Genomic DNA, 24,997 nt, shown 5'->3' on the forward strand with positions numbered 1-24,997 from the left:
ATGAGAGAACTCTTCCAAGACCTTGGTGTGGGAAATGTGTGGCAGGGCAAGGGCACCGTCTTTTTGTGTACTTTCACTGTTCCCCTTCTTAAAAATCGTAACCTGAAGATTCCCAGTTCCTAACAAAAAGAAAACGTGGTTCATCAGACCAGGCCTCCTTCTTCCATTACTCCATGGTCCAGTTTTGATGCTCACATGCAAATTGCAGGTGCTTTCAGTGGTGGACAAGGTTTAGCATTGGCACTCTGACCAGTCTGTGGCTACGCAGCAAGCTGTGATGCATTGTGTGTTCTGACACATTTCTATCATAGTCAGCATGAACCTTTTCAGCAATTTGTGCTACAGTAGCTCTTCTGTGGGATCGGACCAGACGGACTAGCCTTCACTCACCACGTGCATCAATGAGCCTTGGGAGCCCGTGACCCTATCGGCGGTGACCCTGTCCACTATTGGTAGGTACTAACCACTGCATACTAGGAACACCCCACAAGCCCTGCTGCTGGAGATGCTCTGACTCAATGGTCTAGCTGTCACAGTTTGGCCCTTGACCACAATTTGACTTATAAATTCCACAGAAATCCTGTCATATCACATGCTCCCATGTTTCATGTGAATGCTGTAGCAAAGTGATTGGAATGTTTACACTGGCCATTGATAACATGTGGCAGTAGTGCAGTTTGCAGGCTGGGTTTAGCATTTCAGAAACTGCTGATCACCTGGGATTATCATCAAGAACCATCTCTAGAGTTTACAAAAAAAAGGAACACTATAGTAATCAAATATCTCTTTACAACCATGGTGAGCAGAAAAGCATCTCAGGATGCACAACATGTCAAACATTGAGGCAGAATCCAACAGCAAAATACCACACCAGGTTCCACTCCAGTCAGCCAAGAACAGGAATCTGAACCTATATGGGAACAAACTCAGTGAAAGTGGCCAGTTGAAGATTGGGAAAATGTAGCCTGGTCTGATGAATCTCAGTTTCTGCTAATAATACAGATCAACAGCATGAATGCATGAACAGTTCAAATAAGCAAAATAAATATTAAGATTATAAAATAAAAATATATACTTATATAATGAATCAATCCAGTCTGATTACCACAAAAAAAATATTTATTTTATTCTGGAAGTGTACATTATAAATATACATCACTAAAAGGTCAATCAAATGGAGCCTACCAGAGCCACTTACACAAACATCTAACATCCTGTTCTCTGTTTTATCTTCAGGACAGACTCAAGGAATTAACAAGTGACTAATGTTGCTTCAGGTTTGTCCCATATGGGTGTGTGACACTGGTTACTCTTATCTCTGGTTGGTGTGTGTGGTCTTTTATGTTCTTTTATGTTCTGATAAATCATTTTATGATCTTTTAAAGTTCTGTAAGTACTTCCAAATACAATGTTTACAGTCACTGGAGTAATATCGCCATGTTACTGTTGCTTAAATTTCATTTTAATATTAAAATAAAAAACAGAAAAAAGACTAACCTGTGTCAATGAATAGAAACGAAATGGGTAAGAACGTCTGAGCTATACTCAGGAACTTGCAAAAAAAAAGACTCTCTTTGCTACAATTTAAGCCGTAGTCACGTAGTCTTTTATGAAAGATTAAAATATATTAGGAATGTCTTCTTTATCACTGTTTGGCACACTACAGTCTGAACAAATATTTGAGTCACATCTTTCATACTTTTTTCTCCAGACTGAAAAAGCATGTTCCACTTTCACAACAGTGAAACTGATGACATACATGGTTAATGAAAAAAAAAAAAAGGAAGAAGAGTTTCCCTTAGGTGATCATGGAATTTTATGTTCATCATCATACATCATCATTATAAGCCGGCTGCATTTCCACACATGCTCCTTCAGGGCTTCATGATGCATCAACCTCATCATAAACCAGTTGAATCTGCACATGCTCCTTCAGGGCTTCATTCTCTCGGTACACGTAGAGCGGAGAGATTGTTGAATCTACTGTACGTGTGAGCTCACTTTGGCCTTCATCCTCAGCCAAGAGTTCATGAAGAGAAGTCACACAGGGGTCGTGCTCCTGCAGGACTGACGGGTAATGGGAGGCCGTTTTCTCAATACGTACGGAACGGCGTACTGGTGTGAAGAAACGGATTTCGTGGCCATTAACACGCCCTGGCCTCTGCTGGCTCCTTTTCCCACTAGACAAAAGGGATACATTTAAGCACCTCTTATTTCCTGGTAGTTTTGCATGCTTGATCACACACTAGGTATTGTTATACATAAAAATAGGCGTAACTTATGCTGGACACAACTGTTTGAAAGTGTAGTTTGTTAAGAAATCTTACAACAGTGCTATTGAATGCTCAATTCTGACTGGCAAGACGGTGCTGATTAATTTAGCCAATTAATAAATTTTTTTTAAAAATGGTACAAATTGGAAAGTTAATGGTATTCGCAGAATAAAACACTTCAGGGCGTGCTGTGATGGGAAAACAGCATACCCCCCAAGTGTTTCATTCCTTATTTATATAATAGCTCGTGGCAGAAACTGAACTAAAGCTGATGATGTAAAATACAGCATTTAATTTTCATTTTTTGTCCAAAGCATGTTTCAAAGCAAAGTTACGCCCATGTCAATGGAGAATGATAATATACCCAGGAGTAGCCGTGATCTTATATTTTATTACAGACGAGTCTCTTTTCTCTCCACGGATCAGTGCGCCGACAGGTTTAGGAGTGCACGCGTTGAAACTGTGTTCCCCATCTTCACCGCTGCATACATCATTCTCTCTCTCTGAACATGAACCTAAAAATGTTGGCAAGATGATTAACCTCTCTCTATTGGTGTATTAAAATCACCTCTTTTAACACACTGTGATTACTTTGTGGTATTCTAATATGTATAAATTGGAAAAGAACAATCTAGAAAAGGAAGAGACCATTTCTTGTTTTACCTTTTGCTTCTTTCTTCTTAAGGATCTCAAAAACCACAGAGCGGAGTTCATCAACAGGCTGTTAAAAAAAAAATAGGCCAAAAAAGTTAGTATTAACTAGCTAGATAAGAAACTTTTGTTTAGATTTGATCAGTAAAAAAATGTAAGTGTAAGGTTATATAATCAAATCAAGATTTGTAATAGTAACAAGGGTTTTTAAAGCCTCTAACTTAACAAAAAGGTTTTCAGCGGTCACTACATTATTTTGCTTCTCTGACAATTCTACATGATGCAAAGTATCTAATAATACTAGCTATTAAAATAAATTAAAAAATGAGCTGATGTAGCTGCATTGAGTATTTCCTTAAAAATAAACTTTTTTGTTACACATATACCACATTTATGTGGGGGGAGGGGGGAGATAATAGGCATTCTTAAGCGATTTAAAAGCAGCCGTGCGCATTTCACTTTCGCTCTCGAATTAGCGATAATTCGGGACGGCAATTGCTTGAATGGTGGGTTCATTCTTATTATTAATGAAAAACACAACCACAACAACGAAACAGTACAGTGACAAACTCGCTTCTATTAAACTAAATCTTCCGCCATCATCTTGTCAGTCAGCTCGCCTCACCTCCGTCAAACGAAAACTGAATCCTGCTGATCTGTGCTGCGACTCTGACTCATTCGGCATATGCGGAATCGAGCAGATGCTTTTGGTTTTTAATAGCGTCCGTTCTGTTACTGAACTAAATGATTGTTATTACTATAAAAAATGCTAAACGTGGGTGCGGTGCCGCAGTGAGCAAGTGATGTAATCAGTGTGTGGCCAAACACCGTGCAACACCGGTGACAAGCTGGAGCTTATGCAATTAATTATATTTCTAATGACATTACAGTGGGGAAGATTACTACTGACTATCAAAGTTCATGTTTATAGTTTGTGTTTAGTTATATGTCAAACTAACTGATTATTTGAATTTAAATAAGTTTACTTTATAACCTCTAACAACTTATACATATATGCAGTGAGCTCCCGAATGATTGGTATCCTCTGTAAAGAGAGGTGAAACAAATTTCCTAATTAGCTTAGAAATCTAATCTTTAATTGAAGTAAGCAAGAAACCAAGTAAACTCTTGCCGTAATGTATTTTACTACAAGCAAATGTGCCAGTTATTGGTATTTTGTGCAACCTTCCTTTAATGCTTGATGAGATTGGGGAATTAATCAAAGACCACTCCTCTATACAGAATCTTTCGACATATTCCAGGGTACTACCGTCTCATGTGGATTCTCATCAGCTCACTCCACAGGTTTTCAATTGGGTTTAGTTAAGGAAACAGAGATGACCATGTCAAAAGCTTGTGGTCATTATACTATTCTGGCATACATTTGTACACAAGTTGGAAGATCCGATCATAATCCAGTTGCAACTTCTGGTAGCCAGGTTTTCATTTAAAATCTCCTGGTACAACATGTCCATGATACCACCTGCCTTAACATGGCTCCCCAGAGACGTAATAGTGCGGATTATGTGCTTTTCTGTATAACTTTTCTTGTACCCGTAGAACCCGGCTCCAGTCAAACTTCTGGTAGCGTCTAACAAACCCTAGATGCTTATATGTTTGTGATTAGATGAAAGATAAAATCCTCTGGTTTGAACTATTTGCCTCTCTGACCTTCCTTCTCATTGTCTGAGGACATAAAATTGATGTGTTATCAACAGGCAGGTTTATTACAGCTCTATTATGGATATGGGTAGATTAATTTGTGTATTTTTTATAGCCCTTCCCTGATTTATGACATTCAACACACTCTCATCTCATTTGCTTACTCTCTACTGATGATGAATGACAAAGGAAACTTGCCAATATTGACCCATGTGGTATGAATTTGTTGTTTTTTGTTGTAGGAATTTCTCATCTCTTTGAATAAATGTAATTCAATTAAAATTAAGATTTCTTCCATTTCTTTAGTATGAATTTGTGCAAATTAACAAGAAAGACAAGGATAGATTTGTTGGGGTTTTTTTTGTGGTGTTGTTGTTTTTTTTTTAAAACTTTTTTAAAAATCCACCTTTACAGAGTGTTATAGCAGTCCAATTTACCAAGCCAAACCAAACCAAACTGCTGGAGCGAGGAAAATGATTGGGGTGCGTCTTCCTGTTTATTGCATCACAACTTGCTCAAGCTTCTTGTTACACACAGTTTATGATTAAATATACTGATATGATTATGAACTACAGGCTGTGATCTGGCAACAGTAATAAGTCTCAAATATCAGACTGCACTGTTATCTTTAGTGAAAGTTTCCTCGCTTATCTAAGACATGGATGTAAAACAAAAAAAAAAGAGCGAACACCGCCATATCTTTAGCAACAGGGTGAAAGTTGTTAAAATGTTGACATTCCTTTGGGCTTATGTTAAAACAGGAAGATAGATAAAATTGCACAATAATCAGTAAAGGAAAGGTGTGTGTGGGGGTGTGTGGGGGTGTGTGGGGGAAGAATGCATGATTATGAAAGAGCACATGGGAATAAAAGAAAACACACACCTCTCGGACTACACGAACAGCCTCCTCAAATGTCGACAACACATCAAGATCTCCTTCTTGTTCCATCAAGCGCACCTGGCAGATCCAGTATTTAGCAAATTTATGTGCCATTGGCACCCGAGACAGAACATCTCGTACCTGGTCTACAGGACACCCCTGTCAGGACGCACATAAAGAATAGGGTTAGAATAGGACAATTAATCTCTAAAAACTGTTAAATACAGTTGCAATCAAAATTATTCAACCCCCAGTTCAAATCGGGTTTATTGTCAAAATGTACAGACTTTCAGCTGTTTGAAATGAACAAATCAAACAAAAGTAATTGAAATAGTTCAACACAAAGAAGTGCCTGTTGCCACCAGGTCTTGCTGCATGTCTTTTGCAGTCACTCGAGGGTTTTTCACAAATCTCTCTGCAGCCGTTGATAGCTTCCTTTTTCTGCCCTGTTCAAGTATTTCTACCCCAAGCCAGTTCAAATATTTCATGTGTTCCACCTCAAACACACCTCGTGCAAATAATGAAGCCCTTGATTAGTCACATCAGGTGTGCTTGAGGTAACACTTGTTTTGCATATTTGTGCTGTTGTGAGGGATTCATTACAAGTTGTATTTTCAGTTGAATTTGGGGAAACCACTTGAAACATTCGTTGTGTTGAACTATTTCAATTGCTTTTGTTTGATTTGTTCACTGCAAACATCTGAAAGTCTGTACATTTTGACAAGAAACCTGATTTGCAATGAGGGTTGAATAATGTTGACTGCAACTGTAAGTACGGAAAAAAGTTGGACTGCAACAAGTACTCAACAAAATCGGTAGCGTTCATAGATAAATAAATACAGTTGACACAGAACTCCACTATCAATTATTTGGACTGTATTACAAAGCACACTATAGCATGCTGTGTCACTTCACTAAGACTTGTTTTAACAGTGAAAACAATACTCTATATTACAGTATGTTGCTGGCCTCGTGACATAACTTGTGTTTTCATGCGAGTAATATTTCAATTTTGCAGTCATACATTTGTGAAAACATTCAGAAAACATTATCTTGTTCTACTCTGGCAGTAGTCTGTACAACATCTCGATGATGAATACTAAGATTACGAGATGAACGTTTCTTCATTTTACAACAACACATTATGAACCATGTGCATTTCGCAGTGTTGGGCCATAGCAAAGTGTTTCTTAGCATGCATATATATACACACACACACACACACACACACACACACACACACACACACACACACACACACACAAACTCACACAGAAATGTACACACACACACACACACACACACACAGTCATGTGAAAAAATAAGCACACCCCATGGAAACTGTTGGCTTTTTTTATATACATATTTAGACAAGCAAACATTTGACCCTCTTTGAAACAGTGCCTATTGATAAAGTTGATACACTATCAAAGGACACATAAAATTGACATTTTCAGTCACATGAAAAAAGTAAGTACACCCCTACGTTTATAAGATTGGGTGCCAGTGATGAGAACGTGCTTAGGGAGTGCAGGTGGAACCGGTCTTATTTATACTTGTTCATCTTCTCTTTTTGTCTTTCACGGTGTTTGCTGTTGAGATGAAAGCCTGCATTATCTGGATGTCTTTCAACAGACAAGATCTGGGTTGTTTGCCAAACTACACAAGCTACACCTCTGATGTGTAATCCATTACACAGCTACAATTAACACACGCATAGTGATTCCCACATCACAGTGATGTGATTCAGAGTATTTCGATTTGTCAAATTGGGGTAGTTGTCTCAACTTCCAGTTCCTTCCCCGTTTACGAAGTAAAACATCTCATTCACAAGGATGTTTATGGCAGATACTCCACATTATCTAAACCGAATAATAAAAAGTTTGTGAAAATTGTTGATATGGTTAGGGGTTTTTTTTTTGGAAGGAGACATTTAACACTTAAGAAAGGAGTCTCCAATGTCAGTGCTTTCTAACAGTTAGTGTTTTTTTGGTAACATGACAAGCTGTGTTTTTGTTTGTTTTAATAAGCTCAAGAGAGGAAAAAAAGTTACACTGTTACGGTGTAAGTGACAAAAGGAACTTGTTTCATGGACATTACACAACATTAAATATAACGAAGTTAAAAAGTGCAATTGTTGCCAAATGGCTGGAAAAGGAAAATAATTCAGCAACAACTTCAATGACCACCCTATCGTCGTTTATTTTCCCATGATTACTTGAAAAGGAAACAGCGAAACTGAACTGTGTAATTCCCTCATAACCTTAAATGTGTCCCTGAGTTAGCACACAGATTAAACGATCTTCTGCTGCTTTGAAAGGGTTTTTTTTTTTTTTAATATCATGTAATTATGTTTCTTTTTATTAGTCAGAGAAATTTCCCCTATGAGCAGCAGCGTGATCAGGTTACCTGCTGAAGAAGTTTGATGCAATCGCTCAGAGACTGGTCGACGGCGCAGACAAAGCCGTGGACCTCATCCTCCTGTTCTATTGTACTCCAGTATCCCTGAGGAGGAAGAGCGGTCGTCTTCCTCCTCGCTGGCTGCACAGGCATCGGCGGACGTTTATATGTGATGCCTTTTGCCTCTCGCCACTCTTTAAGTTTACGCCTGTTCAAGACACGCAGTTAGGAAATATACCGTCACTCCTGTTGTTCCTCAAGACAGCTTAATTCACGTAATGACTTGAATATATTAATTGGACTTTAAATGCAAAAACAGAAAATATAAATATAATAATCTGACTTTGGTCCAGGACTGGGCAATATGGCAATATAATACTGACATAATGATAAATAATGTAGTGCTATTCTCATTAGAGGTTTTGTGGGTATTTTTTTAGTACTTTTCTAACACGGTCTGACACCATTGTTAGGCTTCGTTTATACTTCTGTGTCTTCGCATTGACTAATATGCAGCACATGGAAGAGACCAATATGTACAGCAAAGAAAGTCCAAAAAAGGAAATTTCACCTTTTACCGTAATGAGAAGAAAAGAAGTACAGAACCGAATGTAATAAAGGTTGTCTGCACAGATCTTGGGGATAAACTGTGGTATTATTTTTTGCATTCTTTCTGACCAAGCACCTGGCTCCAAGAAACCTGAGAAAAATCCTATGATTTCCTGTGTTCAATTCAAAGGAAGGAAATCATCTCTTCCATGTAATCGCCTCCTCTTCCACACAGTACACCTACTCACAATCCCTTTCTATTTGTCACGAGGCAGATAACCTTGCATTCAACTACATTAAAGTGTAAATTAGCCTTCGCTCATTGTGATAAATAGTTAATAAAACGTTTCGTCCCCCCCAGCCCCACTGCCACCCCCACCCCATCAATATACTCTGCAGGGGACAAATAAAGGCAGATTTGATCTTTTTTCTTGGTTAGCCATCACTGTTATCAAACTTTAATACTGTGATATAAATGGTATATTGTGAAAGTAACTTATTACAACCATATTGCCCAGATTTAATTTATTCAGTTTATAATGACATCAACTCACAGTCTCTCTTCTTGAGCAGTTGTTGGTTTGTTTCTTTCATCCAGGGGGACAGTCCTGACACCATCTGTCCCAGGACTGAATGTTGATTTGGGAGTCTTCAGCTGCACAGGCCCCCTGGCCAGGCTGGATGTCTTCTTTGGGCGTGGAAGAGTCTGTGGCACTGACGCTTGAACAGTTGGCTTGGAGGGAAGTTTAAATGTGAGGTGCCGTTGCTGTTGATGTGGAGCTGTTATTTTAACACCTGCCACAGGAATACTGGTTGGTTTCAAAGCGTTTTCGTTTTTAGAAATAGTCGGCAAGAGAGATGATCGTTGCCTGGATGTGACTGGAACACTTCTTTGTGTGTGAGTGAACCTTGGTTTATTTCCAACTTTGTTTGATAATTGTGTATCTTGGGAACCAGTTTGTGTCTTTCCTGGCCTGTCTGGCTTTGCTAATGGATACCTATTCAGTGGTTTCTTCAGATTAGTGTGTGTTTTATTGAAATTGTTAGTTTCCTTAGATGTCTTCAGCGTCATTGTGACCTGTTTACTAATGAAAGATTTTGTGTCTGTACAACTTGGAACAGTGTTGGTTAGGGGTTTTTTCATTGTGGGACATTTGACCTGAGATTTGTGCACTACCTTTTCTGAACCAGTGATCAAAGGCTTTTTTTGAAGGTCTCTCTTGACAATGCTCGTATTTGCATTCATTGAAGACCTGTACAGAGGTTGTGCTTGGATAGACACAGATGCTGGACCCTTCTTAACAGTCTTGTCTTGCTTGTGAGCCGTGACATTTGTGTGTAGAGCTGGTCTGGTTTGCTGTTGATTGACAGAAGGATTTCTAACTGTACGAGCTGTGTCTTTGCAGCATGTTCTTGCCTGCTGAGAGGCTGTTTGGGAAACAGTGGAGTTGCTAGGTAAGCGTGGAACAGCAGCAGAAGGGGCTTTGGGGAGGGTTCTTACATTTTTGTTCTTCTCTGCCAGTGCATTTCCTTTTGGTATGTCTTTTTTGACACCCATGGCACTCGGGGCTGAGTTCTCCTTTCCTTGTCCAGACTATGGAGGGAAAAAAGTGGAAAAAAGTCAAACAACCAAAAAGCTTCTTCAAGGTTTCTACTCTTAATAGAAAAATCAACATTTTTCGACTAAAGAATTATAGAATGCTGTGAAAAAGTATTTTTGATTTCTTCTGTTTTTGTGTCTCTCATACTAAATTATTTCAGAAATGAAAACAAAATCTAAGATAAAACAAAGGCAATCTGAGTAGACACAAAATACAGGTTTTAAATGATAGTTATTTATTGAAGCAAAAAGGTTATGCAATACAAACTGGGCCTGTGTGAAAATGTTTTTGCCCCTGTAGTTATCTACCAAACTGCATTCATAATGGGGTTCAGCTGGACTAGACGAAACCAGGCCTGATTACTGCAAACCCTGTTCAATCAAATCAACACTTAAATAGAACATTTTCAACAGAATTAAGTTGGTTAAAAGGTCTTATTCAGTAACACACTATGCCAAAATGAAAAGAAATTCCAGAAATGATGATGAAGAAGGTGATTGAAATACATCAGTCTGGGAAGGGTTACAAATCGATTTCAAAGGCTTTGGGACTCCAAAGAACTACAGTGAGAGCCGTTATCTCCAAATGGAAAAACTCAGCACAATAGTGAACCATCCCAGAAGTGTCTGACCTTCCAAAGTTCCTCAAAGAGGAACGACTCATCCAGCAAGTCACAAAAGAGACATTGACAACATCAAAGGACCTACAGGCCTCTCTTGCATCTTACATCAATATAGGTCACTGTTCCTGACTCCACTATCAGAAAGATACCGGGCAAAAATAACATCCATGAAAGAGTGGTGAGGTGAAAACCACTGCTGACCCAGAAGAACGTTAAGGCTCATCTGATTTTTGCCAAAACACACCTTGATGATCCTCAAACCTTTTGGGAGAATGTTCTGTGGATTGAGGAGTCGAAAGTGGAACTGTTTGGAAGACAGGGGTCCCGTTACATCTGGCGTAATCCAAACACAGAACTCCACAAAAAGAACATCATACCTACGGACAAGCATGGTGGTGGAAGTGTGATGTTGTGGGGATGCTTTGCTGCTTCAGGGCCTGGGCAACTTGCAATAATTAAGGGAAACATGAATTCTGTTCTCTACCAGGAAATCCTAAAGGAGAATGTCTGCTCTTCAGTCCGTAAGTTGAAACTCAAGCGCAACTGGATTATGCAGCAAGACAATGATCCAAAGCATAGGAGTAAATCCTGGTCCTAGAAGTAAAAGTGAAAGACTGATCTCCAGTTATCAGAAACATTTGGTTGCAGTTATTGATGCTAAAGGTGGCACAACCAGATTTTAAGTTGGTTGGCAATTAGTTTTTCATGTGTGTGACAGGTGTTGGATAACTTTTTTTGCTTCATTAAAAAAATTAATAAATAAAAAGTATATAGCGTGTTTATGCAGCTTGCCTTGTTTTATGTTGTATTTCGTTTAAAGATTTAACCCCATTTAGTATGAGATGTACACAAAAACAGAAGAAATCAGCAAATACCTTTTCACAGCACTGTGTATATAGATGCTGCTAGAATGACTCAAAGCTGCCAGCAATTTAATTATAAGAATATACAAAAAAAAAGCATTGAAAGCAAAGCCAACACAAAACACATAAATTAAGACAAATAAAACTAAAATCAGTGTCAGAACATTAATAAATAGCACCCAGGCTTCTTCCTTCCTCTCTGATCAGAACAAGTTGTGGCCTGGTTTACCATGGTGCATTGATTTGACAAAAATGTCTTGATTTTCAATGCACAAACAATACTACAAGACTACAGCAGATCCAGAAACAGTGACTGCAGTAACAGACAGTGTAATGATGGTGGATGTTTCAACAGTCCTTCCAATTCCCAGTCTTTCACTGATGGAGCGGCCGTGTTCTTCAGTTGCGCCATCGCTAAAAAATATGAACTCAATCCCTGAAATATTGTCCCTGCAGAAACTTGACCCTGCTTTGGTGACTGTAAAGAGACATTAGTGACCAACTATTTTACAGTGCTCTGAATTCCAGAGTTTGTTTTAAGCTGAAAGTACTCAGTGACCCCATTCGACTGATGATGCAATAGTATCTTTCCAAGTTCAATTCAAGTGCACGATGGAAGGCGATGGAAATCCATGAATAGCATCAGAATCTAAATCATACCTTAATTCCACGAAATGCGAGTACTAACAAATGGAGAAAAAAACACCTGATACAAAGTGGTGGATAAGTTCTCTGCCACTGGTTGATTTGACATGGAATCACCCCTAATATTTACCGGACACTGGACCCATTTTGTCATCTTTACCATCACTGGCTTTTCTACACTGCAGCACAACGCAGCAGAGTGTGGTAACAAATAAAAATTTGGCTATCTATCTATACCTGTACCTGGGTTGGGACATAATATTCCAATGATTTGGATCAATGCATTGATTTAAAGGGCAACAACTGAAATTAATCGATGCAACAATTATAAAGCCATTATTATTGAAAAACAAGAAACAATTGGAGTGTAAAAAATTATTCAAGCTGATTTACCTGCAATACTGATACTCTTAAAACAGTTCTTCTCTACGTCATGAGCATTGACGAATTAACGGTAGGCCTGTGCCTGATTCTGAACCAAGCTGCTCACATATCCATCAGAGGCTACTGCATCGTATTGCAGTTATCGTCAAATAACGAATCATTGCCTTATGAATTTAAATCATATCCTATTGTGTGGAAGCCTGGGGTTTACACCCCCCAGGGTTTTTTTTTAGGATGTGTGGGAACCCTGTTCCTTTATGATTGTGGTGTATAAACTTACAGCGTGAGATTTCTGCTCAGCTCCTGGGGGCTTCGTCAGCATAGCATTGTTCTTTAGATAAGGCCTTTAAAGAAAATCAAGAAAAGAAAATCAGTGGATTGTCACTTTTCCTTCCAACTGTCCCAAATTCAGGATTAAAATCTTTAAAACCATAATGACTTACTTTGGATTGGGTGCTTTTAACCTGCCTTTCGCCGCCAGATATTCTGCAAGTTTCTGCTTGCGTATCGCTGCGAATTGACAAACCATTTGATCTAAAATGCTTCATATTTGGCATGTCAGGTTTACTCAGCCAGTGTGCTGACCAAATATATACTCATAACAAGTGATCCAAGACTAACATGCAGAGGCAAAGAGAAAAAGGATGACAACTGTATAAATGATATGCACATCTGTGCATGACGCAGGGCTGTAGCAGGTTACAGTTTTACTATTAACAAACAGAATGAATTTTCCAATCAATTCAAGCCTTTGAGCATACAACTTCCTAGTTGTGCCCCGACCTAAATGTCTAAAGGTTTTTGCCTGTTTAAGAGAATAATAAGTAGGCCATTGCTTTACCTGATAAACTGGTTGATAAAAATATAACTACAACCCATAGTAAAGGCAGAAAATGTATGGCCTCTTTTTGTTTGGGATAACATGACCCTAATTCACTCTAAATCGGGTACATCCTAATTTAAGATTATTACAACTGTCTAGATCATGATCGAGTAGTATTGTTGTAGTTATTATCTTAAAGTTACCGTTCCCAACTTGACTTTAATTGAAAAATATAAAATACACACTGTCAAATGTAATACAAAATGTTTGGAATGGTTTGGTGGGTAGAAAGTTTAGGAATAATAATAATCATCATCATCATCATCATAATAATACCTCTACATAAATAAATATAATGGTTTACATAAGATGTACTTAGAATGTAGTACTTAAACATAAGATGTACTTAGTAATTGGATTACAGAGAAAAAAATTAACCATAAGTGGGTCTGCTTTTTAACCATTTAAGGCAAGACAATACATGAAGAAAAATGTTTTGATCCTGTCTAACATGTCTTTTCTTAAACTGTATTAATAAAATGAGTAAAAAAAAATTATTGCATCATATTAACAGCACAAATCAATGGATCAGATAAGGAAAAAATACCAGCGACCACAATGAGTCTTATCCACTCGATTGCTGATATTCTTGCAAGTACCTTAGTATATTATAATTTGTTTATTCATATATAATGTTTATTTCACTGTGAAGACAAGAAAATGACCTTTACGGTGCAGATTGTTGGAAAATCATTTCTTTATTTAAAAAAAAAAAAAATAAATAAATCACAGGCAGGCTCCCGAGTGGCGCAACAGAAAAATGGTTTGCCACATCGAAACCACAGACATCCGTGGCTGGGAATCATAGGAGTAAAACTGGCCATGCTGTGGCTGCGAGTGACGGCATACTGTCTGTCCTGTCAATCACAGCGACACTGGTCAATCGTGGTGGCTTGGGAGCTCATGTATGTGGAAGAGGGCAGATAGCGCTTTCTTCTGAGTGGGTCATGTTGCCCTGTGACACATCGTGAGCAGCAAAATACAATGCATTTGACTAGCATTAAGAGGGAGATTATTTTCCATCAAACTGCACTGTACAGGTAATGCTCTTGAGACATAGTGAAATAAACATTTTTATTCTAACAACATTCAAACTCTTGCTTCTTGCATTAAAGCGGTTCATGGATGCAAAATGCTTGAGAGGCCCTGTACTATACTATAAAAACACACTACATAGGGTACAAAATAAAAGTGGATGATGTGTTAGTTTGAAATTTAGACTATATTTCTCATTACATTCCACACACCTAGCTCATCTGCATAAAATATGTTTTTAATGTAGCTATGATTCAGGAAAACAGCTATTGGCTGGAGCCTGAAGCAAGCCAGAGAGCTCACTCAGTCTACCAGCCTACCATTTTGCTTGTTAGCTAGTTAACTGGGACGTTATAAAGCATTTATTACAATAATAATAAGTTTTAATTTACCAATACCACACAAAACCACAAAGGGTGTTGACCGGAAATTGAATATTATGTATTGAATAATGGGTACCATGCTGTGAACAAAGCAAGATAGAGGAAAAAGTAACGTTAGTTACAAACAATTAATCTAGTTTTTTTTTTTTAAAAAATCTAAATCTACCTGTTCGGGAAAGTTCTGACGCGTCTTTATCCGTTATTTCCATGCTCTTTGATTAAATTCGTTTATTATCTATTGTTTTTCAGCAGCGTATCGCCTGCACGCCACCGACCAAAACACCGACAGTTGAATCTTGCGGGGTTAACGCCCACTTCAACCCTATTGGTCAGTTCAAAGATTTGAAACGGCGTTATTTTTTTACTCTACCTGTATAGCGACTAAACAGCGACTTCTCAAACCGCCCGCTGATTGGTGAAGTGTATAATTCTGCGCGTGCGTATGAATCTACTGACCAATCCCAGCGCAATACTCGCGACACGTCTAGCCAATCCTAGAGCAATAGAGTGAATTAGTCTGAATATGGGTAGATAAACAACGGCTCGCCTTCTCGAAATAATAAGTAAATAATAAAAATGAAAATACATTAATTCTTTAAATACATAAACAAGAATCTTTCGGTTATGCGTATTCTATTTACACACGATTTATAAATTCATGAACTTTACTATATGCCATCACGTCTTTTATGTAAACCAAAATCAACTTCAAAGATCTGTACACATAGTTAATTTTCTTAATATGTATTTAGAGATGAGATGTACATTTATAATAATTCAGAGACGTTCAAACAGCCTAGTATGTTATCCTGTGATCTAACGATGCGAATTCCGAATCTTTTCAGTGAGTCATTTGGATCAGCTCAGCAATAAGAGCCGACTCTTTCGGCTCCCAAACAGCTTATTGCTATTTTCCCCCTAAATATGCAATATTATGACCCGAGATCCTTCACCTAACAATGGCTGAAATGCTTTTAATAAAAACTTGGATCCATTTTGAATAAAATGGACTGCAAGACTAAAGATTCGTATGCGGGACACGTTTGCGAATCACTACTGTAAAAATGATCATCATTGAAAGGTACACATGACCATAACACCCATATGTGGTTCTTCCCCAAACTGTTGCCACAAAGTTATAAAGCAAACAATTGTACTGGATGTCAATGGATGCTGTAGGATTATTTCCCTTACTGGAACTAAGGGGCCCAAACACATTCCATCATGGCAATGCCCCAGTGCACAAAACGAGCTCCATGATGACATACAATGATTATCATGAAGTACAAAGGGCAGGCGAGCATCAGAACTGGACCATGGAGTAATAGAAGAAGGTGGCCTGGTCTGATGTATCATATTTTCTTTTATATCATGTGGACGACTGGGCGAGTGTGTTTCGCTTAACTGCGGAAGAGATGCACTAGGGGAAGAAGGCAAGCTGTGGGATGTACTGGACAAATAAGTCAGATTCATGGTGGCCCCACTTCGCAACTTGCAGGACTTAAAGGATCTGCTGCTAACATCATGATGCCAGATACCACAGCACACCTTCAGAGGTCTTGTGGAGTCCACGCCTCGATGGGTCAGAGCTGTTTTTGGCAGCACAAGGGGGACCAACATAATATTAGACAGTTTTGGCTGATCGGTGTATGTAAGAGTACTTGCAAGCTGAAAGAGATTTCAAACTGTATGCTTTGGCATACATACACAACTACAAAAGTAAGAGAATACCTATTTTACATATAACTTACAAACACAGGTGCATCTCAAAAAAATAGAATATCATGGAAAAATTTATTTTTTCCCCGTAATTTAATTCAAATAGTGGAACTTTCATATATTCTAGATTCATTACATATAAAGTGAAATATTTCAAGCCTTTTTTTTGTTTTAAACTTGATGATTACGGCTTACATGGAAATCAAAATTCCAGTATCTCAAAATATTAGAATAAAGAATTTATAATACAGAAATGTCAAGCTACTCCTGAACCGGAGACAACGTCAGAAGCGTCTTACCTGGGCTAAGAAGAAAAAGAACTGGACCGTTGCTCAGTGGTCCAAAGTCCTCTTTTCAGATGAAAGTAAATTAAAAAAGTAAATACTTTTCAGAAGGTCGACATTTCTGAATTATAAATGATTTATTCTAATATTTTGAGATACTGGATTTTTGATTTCCGTGAGCTGTAAACCATAATCATCGAGATTAAAACAAAAAAGGGCTTGAAATATTTCAGTTTATGTGTAATTAATTTAGAATATATGAAAGTTCCACTTTTTCAATTAAATTACGGGGAAAATATGAACTTTTCAATGATATTCTAATTTTTTGAGATACACCTATATAGAGATAATAGTTGAATAATAGTAGAAACCTGCCTCAGTGAACTGACAAACGTAAACAATGCTGCAGGAAATGTGAGGTAATTACTATTTCAAAACAAAAATGCATCATAACACAGAACACAAAGTGATCAAAAGAACTACTTTCTAATATTTAACTAGGGGCAAAATAGAACTGACAAAATGTTGAAAGGATATTTACTTCTTCATTATGAAACTAATTGTAATCCTGTAACCATGTCTCTTTCCAAAAGAATTAATTTAGTGGTTTCACAGGAAGGTGTGTGCATGTTATTTGATCTGTAAATAATTTTGTACACTATATTGCACCCCTACCCACCCACACTTCAAATTTACTGGGTATTTACGACACAATGCCAGTTCAGAAACCATAAAATTCAGCTTTTAAGCCTATGCACTGTTGAAAACCTCAACGGGTGAAAACTTATGTAAGGCACAATTATGGTAAAACCATAATTTGCAAAATTTGGTGGGATTGTTTGCTAAGGAATTGCAGGCTGTTTATCTGTTTTCTCTATAAATGAGATGAATTATTAATATGTTAATATTAATATCAAGTGGTCCAGCCCACTTGACATTAAACTAAGTGTACAGTTGCCCGTTAACTAAAAAGACACTTCTGTTCTAAACTGTAAAGAATCCCTTCCACAACTGTAATATTAGCCGAATCATTTAGTATGTAGTTCCTTCAATAACAAAATCCTGAGAGTTTAGAAGTTTAATGAAGTATTTCATTTTTTTTTTTTTTTTTAAAACAACTAATTTAATAAATAAGCAAAACGCAAACCTGGAAATCTAAACTCACAGATGAAGCAGTGAAAATAAAACTGCTCTCACTTTTCTGATAAACAGAGGTCACATATTATGAAGAAGAGGCTTTCTGATATTTATTTGGCTAACACTGTTGTCCTGCATACAGGTTGTTTAGGATGATTTGGTATAAAGCAAAATAAAATCCTCACAGTGGAAAAAAAGAACCAGAACCTAAAAACAAATGAAACAAGAACATTTTACATCATCAAAAACCTATAATATCATTTCCGGGATTCTTCGGATCCAATTTCATATAAATAAAGATATTTTTGGCTTGGATGTGACTACGGATTGTCTTTTAAGTGGACCAGAAATGTGAAACAGATGATTCAGTACCAAGATATGCTGTTGATCTGAAATACATGTTCTGGAGGCAAGAACAATAAAACACAACTAGAAAAAAAAAGTACATTTCACAAGAAAATATACAACTTTGACTTTATATGTCAAATAAATACAGTATATATATATATATATATATATATATATATATATATATATATATATATATATATATATATATATATATATATTTCTGGTGGGTTACCTTCAAGTTCAATAGTTGAACCACAAAGTCTTAAAGCTTGTTTATGCAAGACATCTTCCTCTGAAACAGGAAAGCATTCCACTTTCTCTGATATAGCCTTGCTCAATTTGGAATGAAAAAAACAAAACAAAAAAACAAGTGTATTATGGAGTCATTGCAAAACAATGACTAGAGTCAAGGTCACACATATACAGTGTTTCACTTGACAGTGATTCACTACTTAAACATGAAGAGATGTCCACAGACCATTAGAAAGTTCACTTACAGTAGGCGAATACATGGACTCGATACGAGATGAAATTTCAACATGCTTTAGTTTTTTCGGTCACTTGTTCTATAGTTGTATCGTGAAAAACAGACTTGTTTAACATATAGATTATATACGTGGTGCTTAGTCTCCCTGAGATACGTCTTGGATTTTGGTGCGATTCGGATTAAAGAAGTTGATTCTTTAAAACAGCTGATGATGAACACACAAGTTTCTTAAAGGAACAGTTCAGTGCTTTCATCTTAATCTCTTCTTACCATACCCGTAGTGTAGTCATGATTACTACAGACAATAATTGTGACACATTTCCCCATACTAAGAAAGGATCAGAGAAAATGACGACTTTAAATATGGAAGTTTAAGGGCCATTGTTAAACGGCATTGACTAAATTTCCATGTTTTTATAAGGTTGCGAGTGAAGAAACCTAGAATAGACAAAATACTGAATCATCACAGTAAACATTATCCTGCAAGCGTGTAAAAGCATGAGCCAGTTGTTGCAAAAGTGCAGTAAAGGCTGATCAACTGAATCACTTTGTTTAAGTTTTTAGATACGCTACCGGTCAAAAGTTTGTGGACACTCGACTGAAATGTTTCTCATGATCTTAAAAACCTTTTGATCTGAAGGTGTGTATTAAATGTTTGAAATCGGTGTCGTAGACAAAAATATAATTGTGGCAACATATTCCTTTCTTTCATTAGAAAACTAGCATAATATTTACAAATATTTTTTAAAAACAGATGATCTGAAGCGAAATATTCCGAAAAGCAGCCGATAAGAGTCCGGCATAGGTGTGAAGTCCTTTAATACTGTTTAAAAAGCATCTCAGGGAAATTCCTCAAGAAATCCGGTGAGTAAACGAGAATACATTTCTGGAAATTCTAGACAAAAAGCGAATCTACTTTGAAGATGCTAAAATATGAAATTATTTAGATTTATTTTGGATTTTCTTTTATCACAACATAATTCCCATAGTTCCATTTGTGTTACTCCAGAGTTTTGATGACTTTATTATTATTATTATTATTATTATTATTATAAAGGGGGGGGGTTGGAGTAGATAAAGAATGAGTGTCTAAACTTTTGACCGGTGGTGTATAACCCATTCTTCAATGTCAAAAACATAGTCTCAACTATAAAACAATAAATTATACATATTTAGAGCTTAATTTACAAGTACACTCGATCAAACAGTATGTTTCATATAACTGTTTCTTGACATTCCAACTGCTCTTTTATTAAGTTTTTCCTCGCATTGAAATTCTTATTTGTGTTCATCAGACATACACTACATGTGCAGTGGATAGAGATTAGTCTGAAAAGCACTGAAGTATTCCTTTAATCTATGGTTTTATTTGACCTTTTATTTAACTTGACCGTAAATTTGATGTCAAGCAAAATCTAATTCAACCGCTTTCCCCATGAACTACACTTTTCCATTGAAAACCAGAAAATAAAGCATTTGGTTTCTAAACAAATATTCCTCCTTTAAAAAAAAATAAATCAGTCTTTAAAATGCCCAGATGGATGGTTAGCTCAAAATCTACTCAGTCCAGGCATTCTATGATCCAGACTTAACTTCTCAGTGCAATCACACAGTTTTTTTTTCCTCCCTCCAGTTCATGCCCTTCCTTTTGGCAGCTTAAATTTGTATGACTGAAGAATGTGAAAATGTTAAATAATTTATATGGGTGTATGTGTCTGTAATTCAGTCATCTGCCGGTTTTATTAATCAGGATGGAAAGGGTGTGTATATAAAGTAGTGTGTTTGATGGTAGTCTCTAAGCATGCTGTTAGAAAGTTGTGCATGAGCATCAGATCTCGCTGTGATTGGCCTGGCGAGTGGGCAAGCAGTTCTGCTCGTTTAGGAGTGACGTGTGTTCGTCTGGCAGCGTGTCCGTCATGGGGAGTGTGAGCGTGTTGTCGGATGGAGACTGAGACACTGCAGGCATGCTGTTCTCCACACGCATCTGTCCGCTGTCTGGAGACTGGGGGGAATTGTCCAACTGAGACGCCATCAGACCGTTCTGATACTGCGACCGAGTGATCTGAGAGAGCGGGAGAGAGGGCAAGAGAGGACGCGAGAGGGCAAGGGTGGCATTATTTTGTTGTCATGACAAAAACTTCAGAAACTCAGATTTCCTTCATGAACAAAATTAAAATAAGACATTTACTGAGGGATAGTTTTACAGATTATCATTGAAGAAATGTGTGAATCAGTGATGTGTGGACTAAACAACCCTTTTATAATTACAATGAGCTAGACTTCCTTTGAACATCTACATACTCCTAAAAAGCTAAAATGATTCAAATGAAACGAAACAGATAAAATGATTCAAATAAAACGAAACAGCTAAAATGATTCAAATGAAACTGCTAAAATGAATCAATTGAAAGGATATGGCCAAAATGAATCAAATGAAATAAAATTTCAGATATCTGTCGCCTTGTGTGCAATTGTTGTCTATAAAATATGTCCATATGTCAATGATACTGTTGTGCATCGTATCATCATATATCAAATCATTGCCTTCTGAATCGAACTCATATTGTATCGGATCAGATTCAGTGGTATTGTCAAAAACTAAATCATTATAAATCAAAATCATGGAGGCCTGAGATTTACAGCCTTTAATGAAATCTATTCTCAAAGTTAGAAATAAAACTTATAAAATCTTTCACAGCTGTTATAACTTTTACACTGTGCTCCTAAACCAGTGGAAAGCAGTTGGTTCATAAAAATCGACTGGTTTCCTGCAACAGCCTACACACAGGCACCAGCACAGACACCTTCTCAGTGGAAAGTTACAAATGTGCATGAATATACTAGTATTAATTTTCTCACTGACACCCAAATTCCATCAAACAGACTCGCCATGTATTTACACTGAACGTAACACACACATAATGACAATGCATAATGATAGCAACCTTAAATCCAGCCAAGCAACTGTGCTGAGAAAAGTAATTCGATACTTGCATTTTGGAGAAGGTGACACACATCTGATTCACCTCACTAATGTGACATGAGACAGTGGGAGAGTAAACACAGTTTGTTCATTCTGAGCAACATCATTGCTCTGCAATTCCAGAAAAATGCCCCCCGCCCCATCAGCGTTATCTGCCAACATCATCACACTAAACAACAGTTTCTTCCCCGCGGCAGTCAGATTACTCAACACCTGTCTGCCTCCCAATACTCATCTGGAAGTAATCGAAACACCTAACCCAGTATGACGGAAAAACATTACACCACTGCATTTTATAAAGCTGCATCGGTCAGTTTTCATTATGGAACTCATTTTTGCTCCAATATTGCTGCTAGACTACAAAATAGTTTACATACAGCTCATGTCCTGTGTATTTAATAATAATAATAATAATAATAATAATAATAATTAAAAAAAAACGTTACATGTATATTGCGCTTTTTTCCCCCTGCAAACTCAAAGCGCTTTACATAGTATGGGGAGGTTCTGGCGCACTATGGGTGCCGTCGCATCATTCAGGTGTAGCATCCACCTGAATGATGCGACGGCACCCATAGTGCGCCAGAACGCCCTCCACACTCCAGCTATTTACTGTCCTGTATATTTACTGTCCTGTGTAGCTGCTGTTCTATTCTGTCTATTCATTGTTTTGCACTCATTTCACACTGCTGTGTATTTGCACGTTATGCAGTCGTGCTTACTGTTCTGTGTTGCACCACAGTTTTGGAGAAATGACATTTCGTTCCAATGTATATAAGTTATATAGAGGAATGACAATAAAACAGTATATGATATTTTCCTTCTGATTAACGCATTTGCATTAGTCATGCACATGACCAGCAAACTTACAAAGATCGAATCATGTTTTCAGGCAAAACGGCATAGAAAATGAAATAATCCTCGAACAGTTTTAGATAAGTAATAAAAGTGACTTCTCATATGAAAACATGACATTAACTTCGAATTTCATCAATCAATTCATATCCTGAATGTATTTATTTATGTAAAACTGCTTTGTGACATTGTCCATTGTCAAAAGTGCTATAAAAATAAAATAGAATTTTAACTTATCATTGGAAAACCGTCAAATATTTGTCACATCTATACTTTCAGTATAATTTCTCAGTATTTTTCCATACCCAAGTGTCAGACAACAGATAAAGCCACAGAAGTGCCTAAAGGTTCACCCTCAGTAAGTAACTCTACATATCTTTCATAAATAATCAGGTTCCAGTACACAGGCTGTATGACACTTTTTTTTTTTTTTTTAAACAATATGAGTAGAATTTAAACTCTAATTCCCAAAAGGATTTAGTTATACAAAAACTTTAAACTTTAGGGTGGCTAATAATTTTACCTAATGACTGGTTTGTTTATCTTGTATGATTGTTATGCATATACCAGTGGAGGCTCGTTCCTAGGAGCAGGCGGTGCAGAGCTCCAGCATATGTATCGATTGTTCAACAAATGGTAATCTTCGTAAAGTACTCATTCACAACTCCGTCCATGCATTTTACATTCAGCTGATATACTAACCACCTCTTTTGAGTGACAAGATTTGCTCCCCTTTTTAGATTTCTACATGTGCACACTGCCCCAATAGAAACATTATTTCACCTAGTGGTCAAAAATGTGAACTGCAACTAGTGCTAACCCTGAAAGTACTATTTGAGGGTTAAGGTACATTCACACATACAGCGCTTCGCAGCAACAAAGCAACCGGAGACCGTTCATTTTCAAAGATAGTCAGCAACTTGTGGTAACGTGAACAACAATGACCGTTGGAGACTAGATGTAGGCGTGTCCAGTGACGCAACAAAGTGAGAAAAGTTTAACTTTATACACATTTGTAGTGACTTGGTGCAGCAACTACCAATGGGAGTGAAGACAGTAGAGCGCACATGATCTGTCTGAATTGTTTTGTGGACACAGGCATTCCGGCACTTATTCATGTGCTTTTGCCGGAAATAGATGAAGAAAGAGCTCACACACACTGCTTCTCCTTCATCTCATACGATATGATGCATATATACACACTGGTGGATTTTATATACAAACATACAATTCTCCCTCCAGAATGTTTCATTTTAGTGGCAAGAGTACAACAACAGACGACTTGCGGTGATAAAATCACTGTATGCGTGACCTTTACTCTACAAATTCAATAAATAACAGCCTATAACAGAAATCATATTTGATACTTAATTTTGTTTGAGGCTGTGTCATAACGCACATCATCCTTTCCCTGCAAAATCCGGTCCTGAGCTGTTGCTGGCATATCTAGTGATGAGAAGAATTCGAATCATAATAGCTGTGTCCGTTCTCACCTTGACGATCTGCAGGTCCGTCAGTGCACGCACGTTGAAGTCGGGGATGTACTGCATGGAGGGGGAACTGTTCAGCTGCGTGTTGCTGCCACTGATGGACTGAGACTCTGAGCGATCCGTGCAGTTAAGAGATGTTGAACGGTTCAGACCGCTGATGTGAGACGGTGAACGGAACTCTGAAACACACATTCAACCAAAATGAGAGACAGACAGACAGACAGACAGACAGACACAGAGGGAGGGAGCGAGAGAGAGAGAGAGACAGAGACAGAGAGAGAGAGAGAGAGAGAGACAGAGAGACATATATAGATAGATATATAGATAGATAGACAGAGGGAGGGAGAGAGAGAGAGACACACACAGAGAGACACAGATAGATAGATAGATAGATAGATAGATAGATAGACAGACAGACAGAAGTGTGTAAGATGTACATGTGTACTCAGAGACAGAGAAAAAGGAAAGTAAACACATACAAAGATACTTGAAATCCTAGAAGGGCAGAAAGATCAGTTTAAGGTAATAAAAGTAATAACAATAATTACGTAACAGTAAAATTAAATAAAAGCCAAAATTGAACCAGCACTATAAACTATATATAAAATAAAAATAAAAATAGTAAGCAGAAAAGGAAGCTCAGGCCAAAGTTTCGAACACACCTGCATGCTGGGTAATGACAATTACATACCAATGTTAGGTTTGTACAAGTGCACTGCTAAGGACGAAAGAAGCGTACATTAAAATGTTCCCCAAGGTTTTAGTCAAGTTGTATGTAAAAGTTTGTGTAAGCCGAACTAAATTAAAACCTTTCCACCGGATTTACAAAAAGTTTTGAAAATGCTGAATTTCTTTGTCTT

At 37.4% G+C, this 24,997-nt stretch overlaps 2 protein-coding genes across 3 annotated transcripts in view; both read right to left on the reverse strand.

Annotated features, from left to right (window-relative positions):
* Positions 1-1,101: 1,101 nt before the first annotated feature.
* Positions 1,102-15,241, reverse strand: ckap2l (cytoskeleton associated protein 2-like). Its single transcript, XM_017451522.3, has 9 exons — positions 14,998-15,241; positions 12,974-13,040; positions 12,811-12,874; positions 8,970-10,009; positions 7,876-8,074; positions 5,470-5,625; positions 2,937-2,994; positions 2,638-2,788; positions 1,102-2,180 (listed from the first exon to the last, which is right to left on the reverse strand). The coding sequence occupies exons 1-9, from the start codon at positions 15,038-15,040 to the stop codon at positions 1,883-1,885; spliced, it is 2,076 nt and encodes a 691-aa protein (XP_017307011.1). The 5' UTR covers positions 15,041-15,241; the 3' UTR covers positions 1,102-1,882.
* A 2,815-nt stretch (positions 15,242-18,056) lies between these two features.
* The window catches only part of LOC108255520 (metal transporter CNNM4), a 36,338-nt gene continuing 29,397 nt past the window's right edge, over positions 18,057-24,997 (reverse strand). For both annotated transcript variants that reach the window (XM_047149731.2, XM_017451521.3), the window contains 2 exons: positions 24,141-24,316; positions 18,057-20,871 (listed from right to left, as the gene is read on the reverse strand). In XM_047149731.2, the coding sequence (XP_047005687.2) occupies positions 20,638-20,871; positions 24,141-24,316 (410 nt within the window). In that variant the 3' untranslated portion in view covers positions 18,057-20,637. The remainder of the gene's footprint in view (positions 20,872-24,140; positions 24,317-24,997) is intronic.

Source organism: Ictalurus punctatus, chromosome 22, assembly GCF_001660625.3.
Source record: "Ictalurus punctatus breed USDA103 chromosome 22, Coco_2.0, whole genome shotgun sequence".
In the NCBI taxonomy this organism is placed as follows: domain Eukaryota; kingdom Metazoa; phylum Chordata; class Actinopteri; order Siluriformes; family Ictaluridae; genus Ictalurus; species Ictalurus punctatus.

Coding starts and splice junctions, on each gene's coding strand:
- ckap2l (XM_017451522.3), bottom strand. CDS start 15,040: ATGGAAATAACGGATAAAGACGCGTCAGAACTTTCCCGAACAG. Junction 2,789..2,936: donor TAAGAAGAAAGAAGCAAAAG/GTAAAACAAGAA, acceptor CAACATTTTTAG/GTTCATGTTCAGAGAGAGAG. Junction 2,181..2,637: donor AAGATCACGGCTACTCCTGG/GTATATTATCAT, acceptor CCTTTTGTCTAG/TGGGAAAAGGAGCCAGCAGA.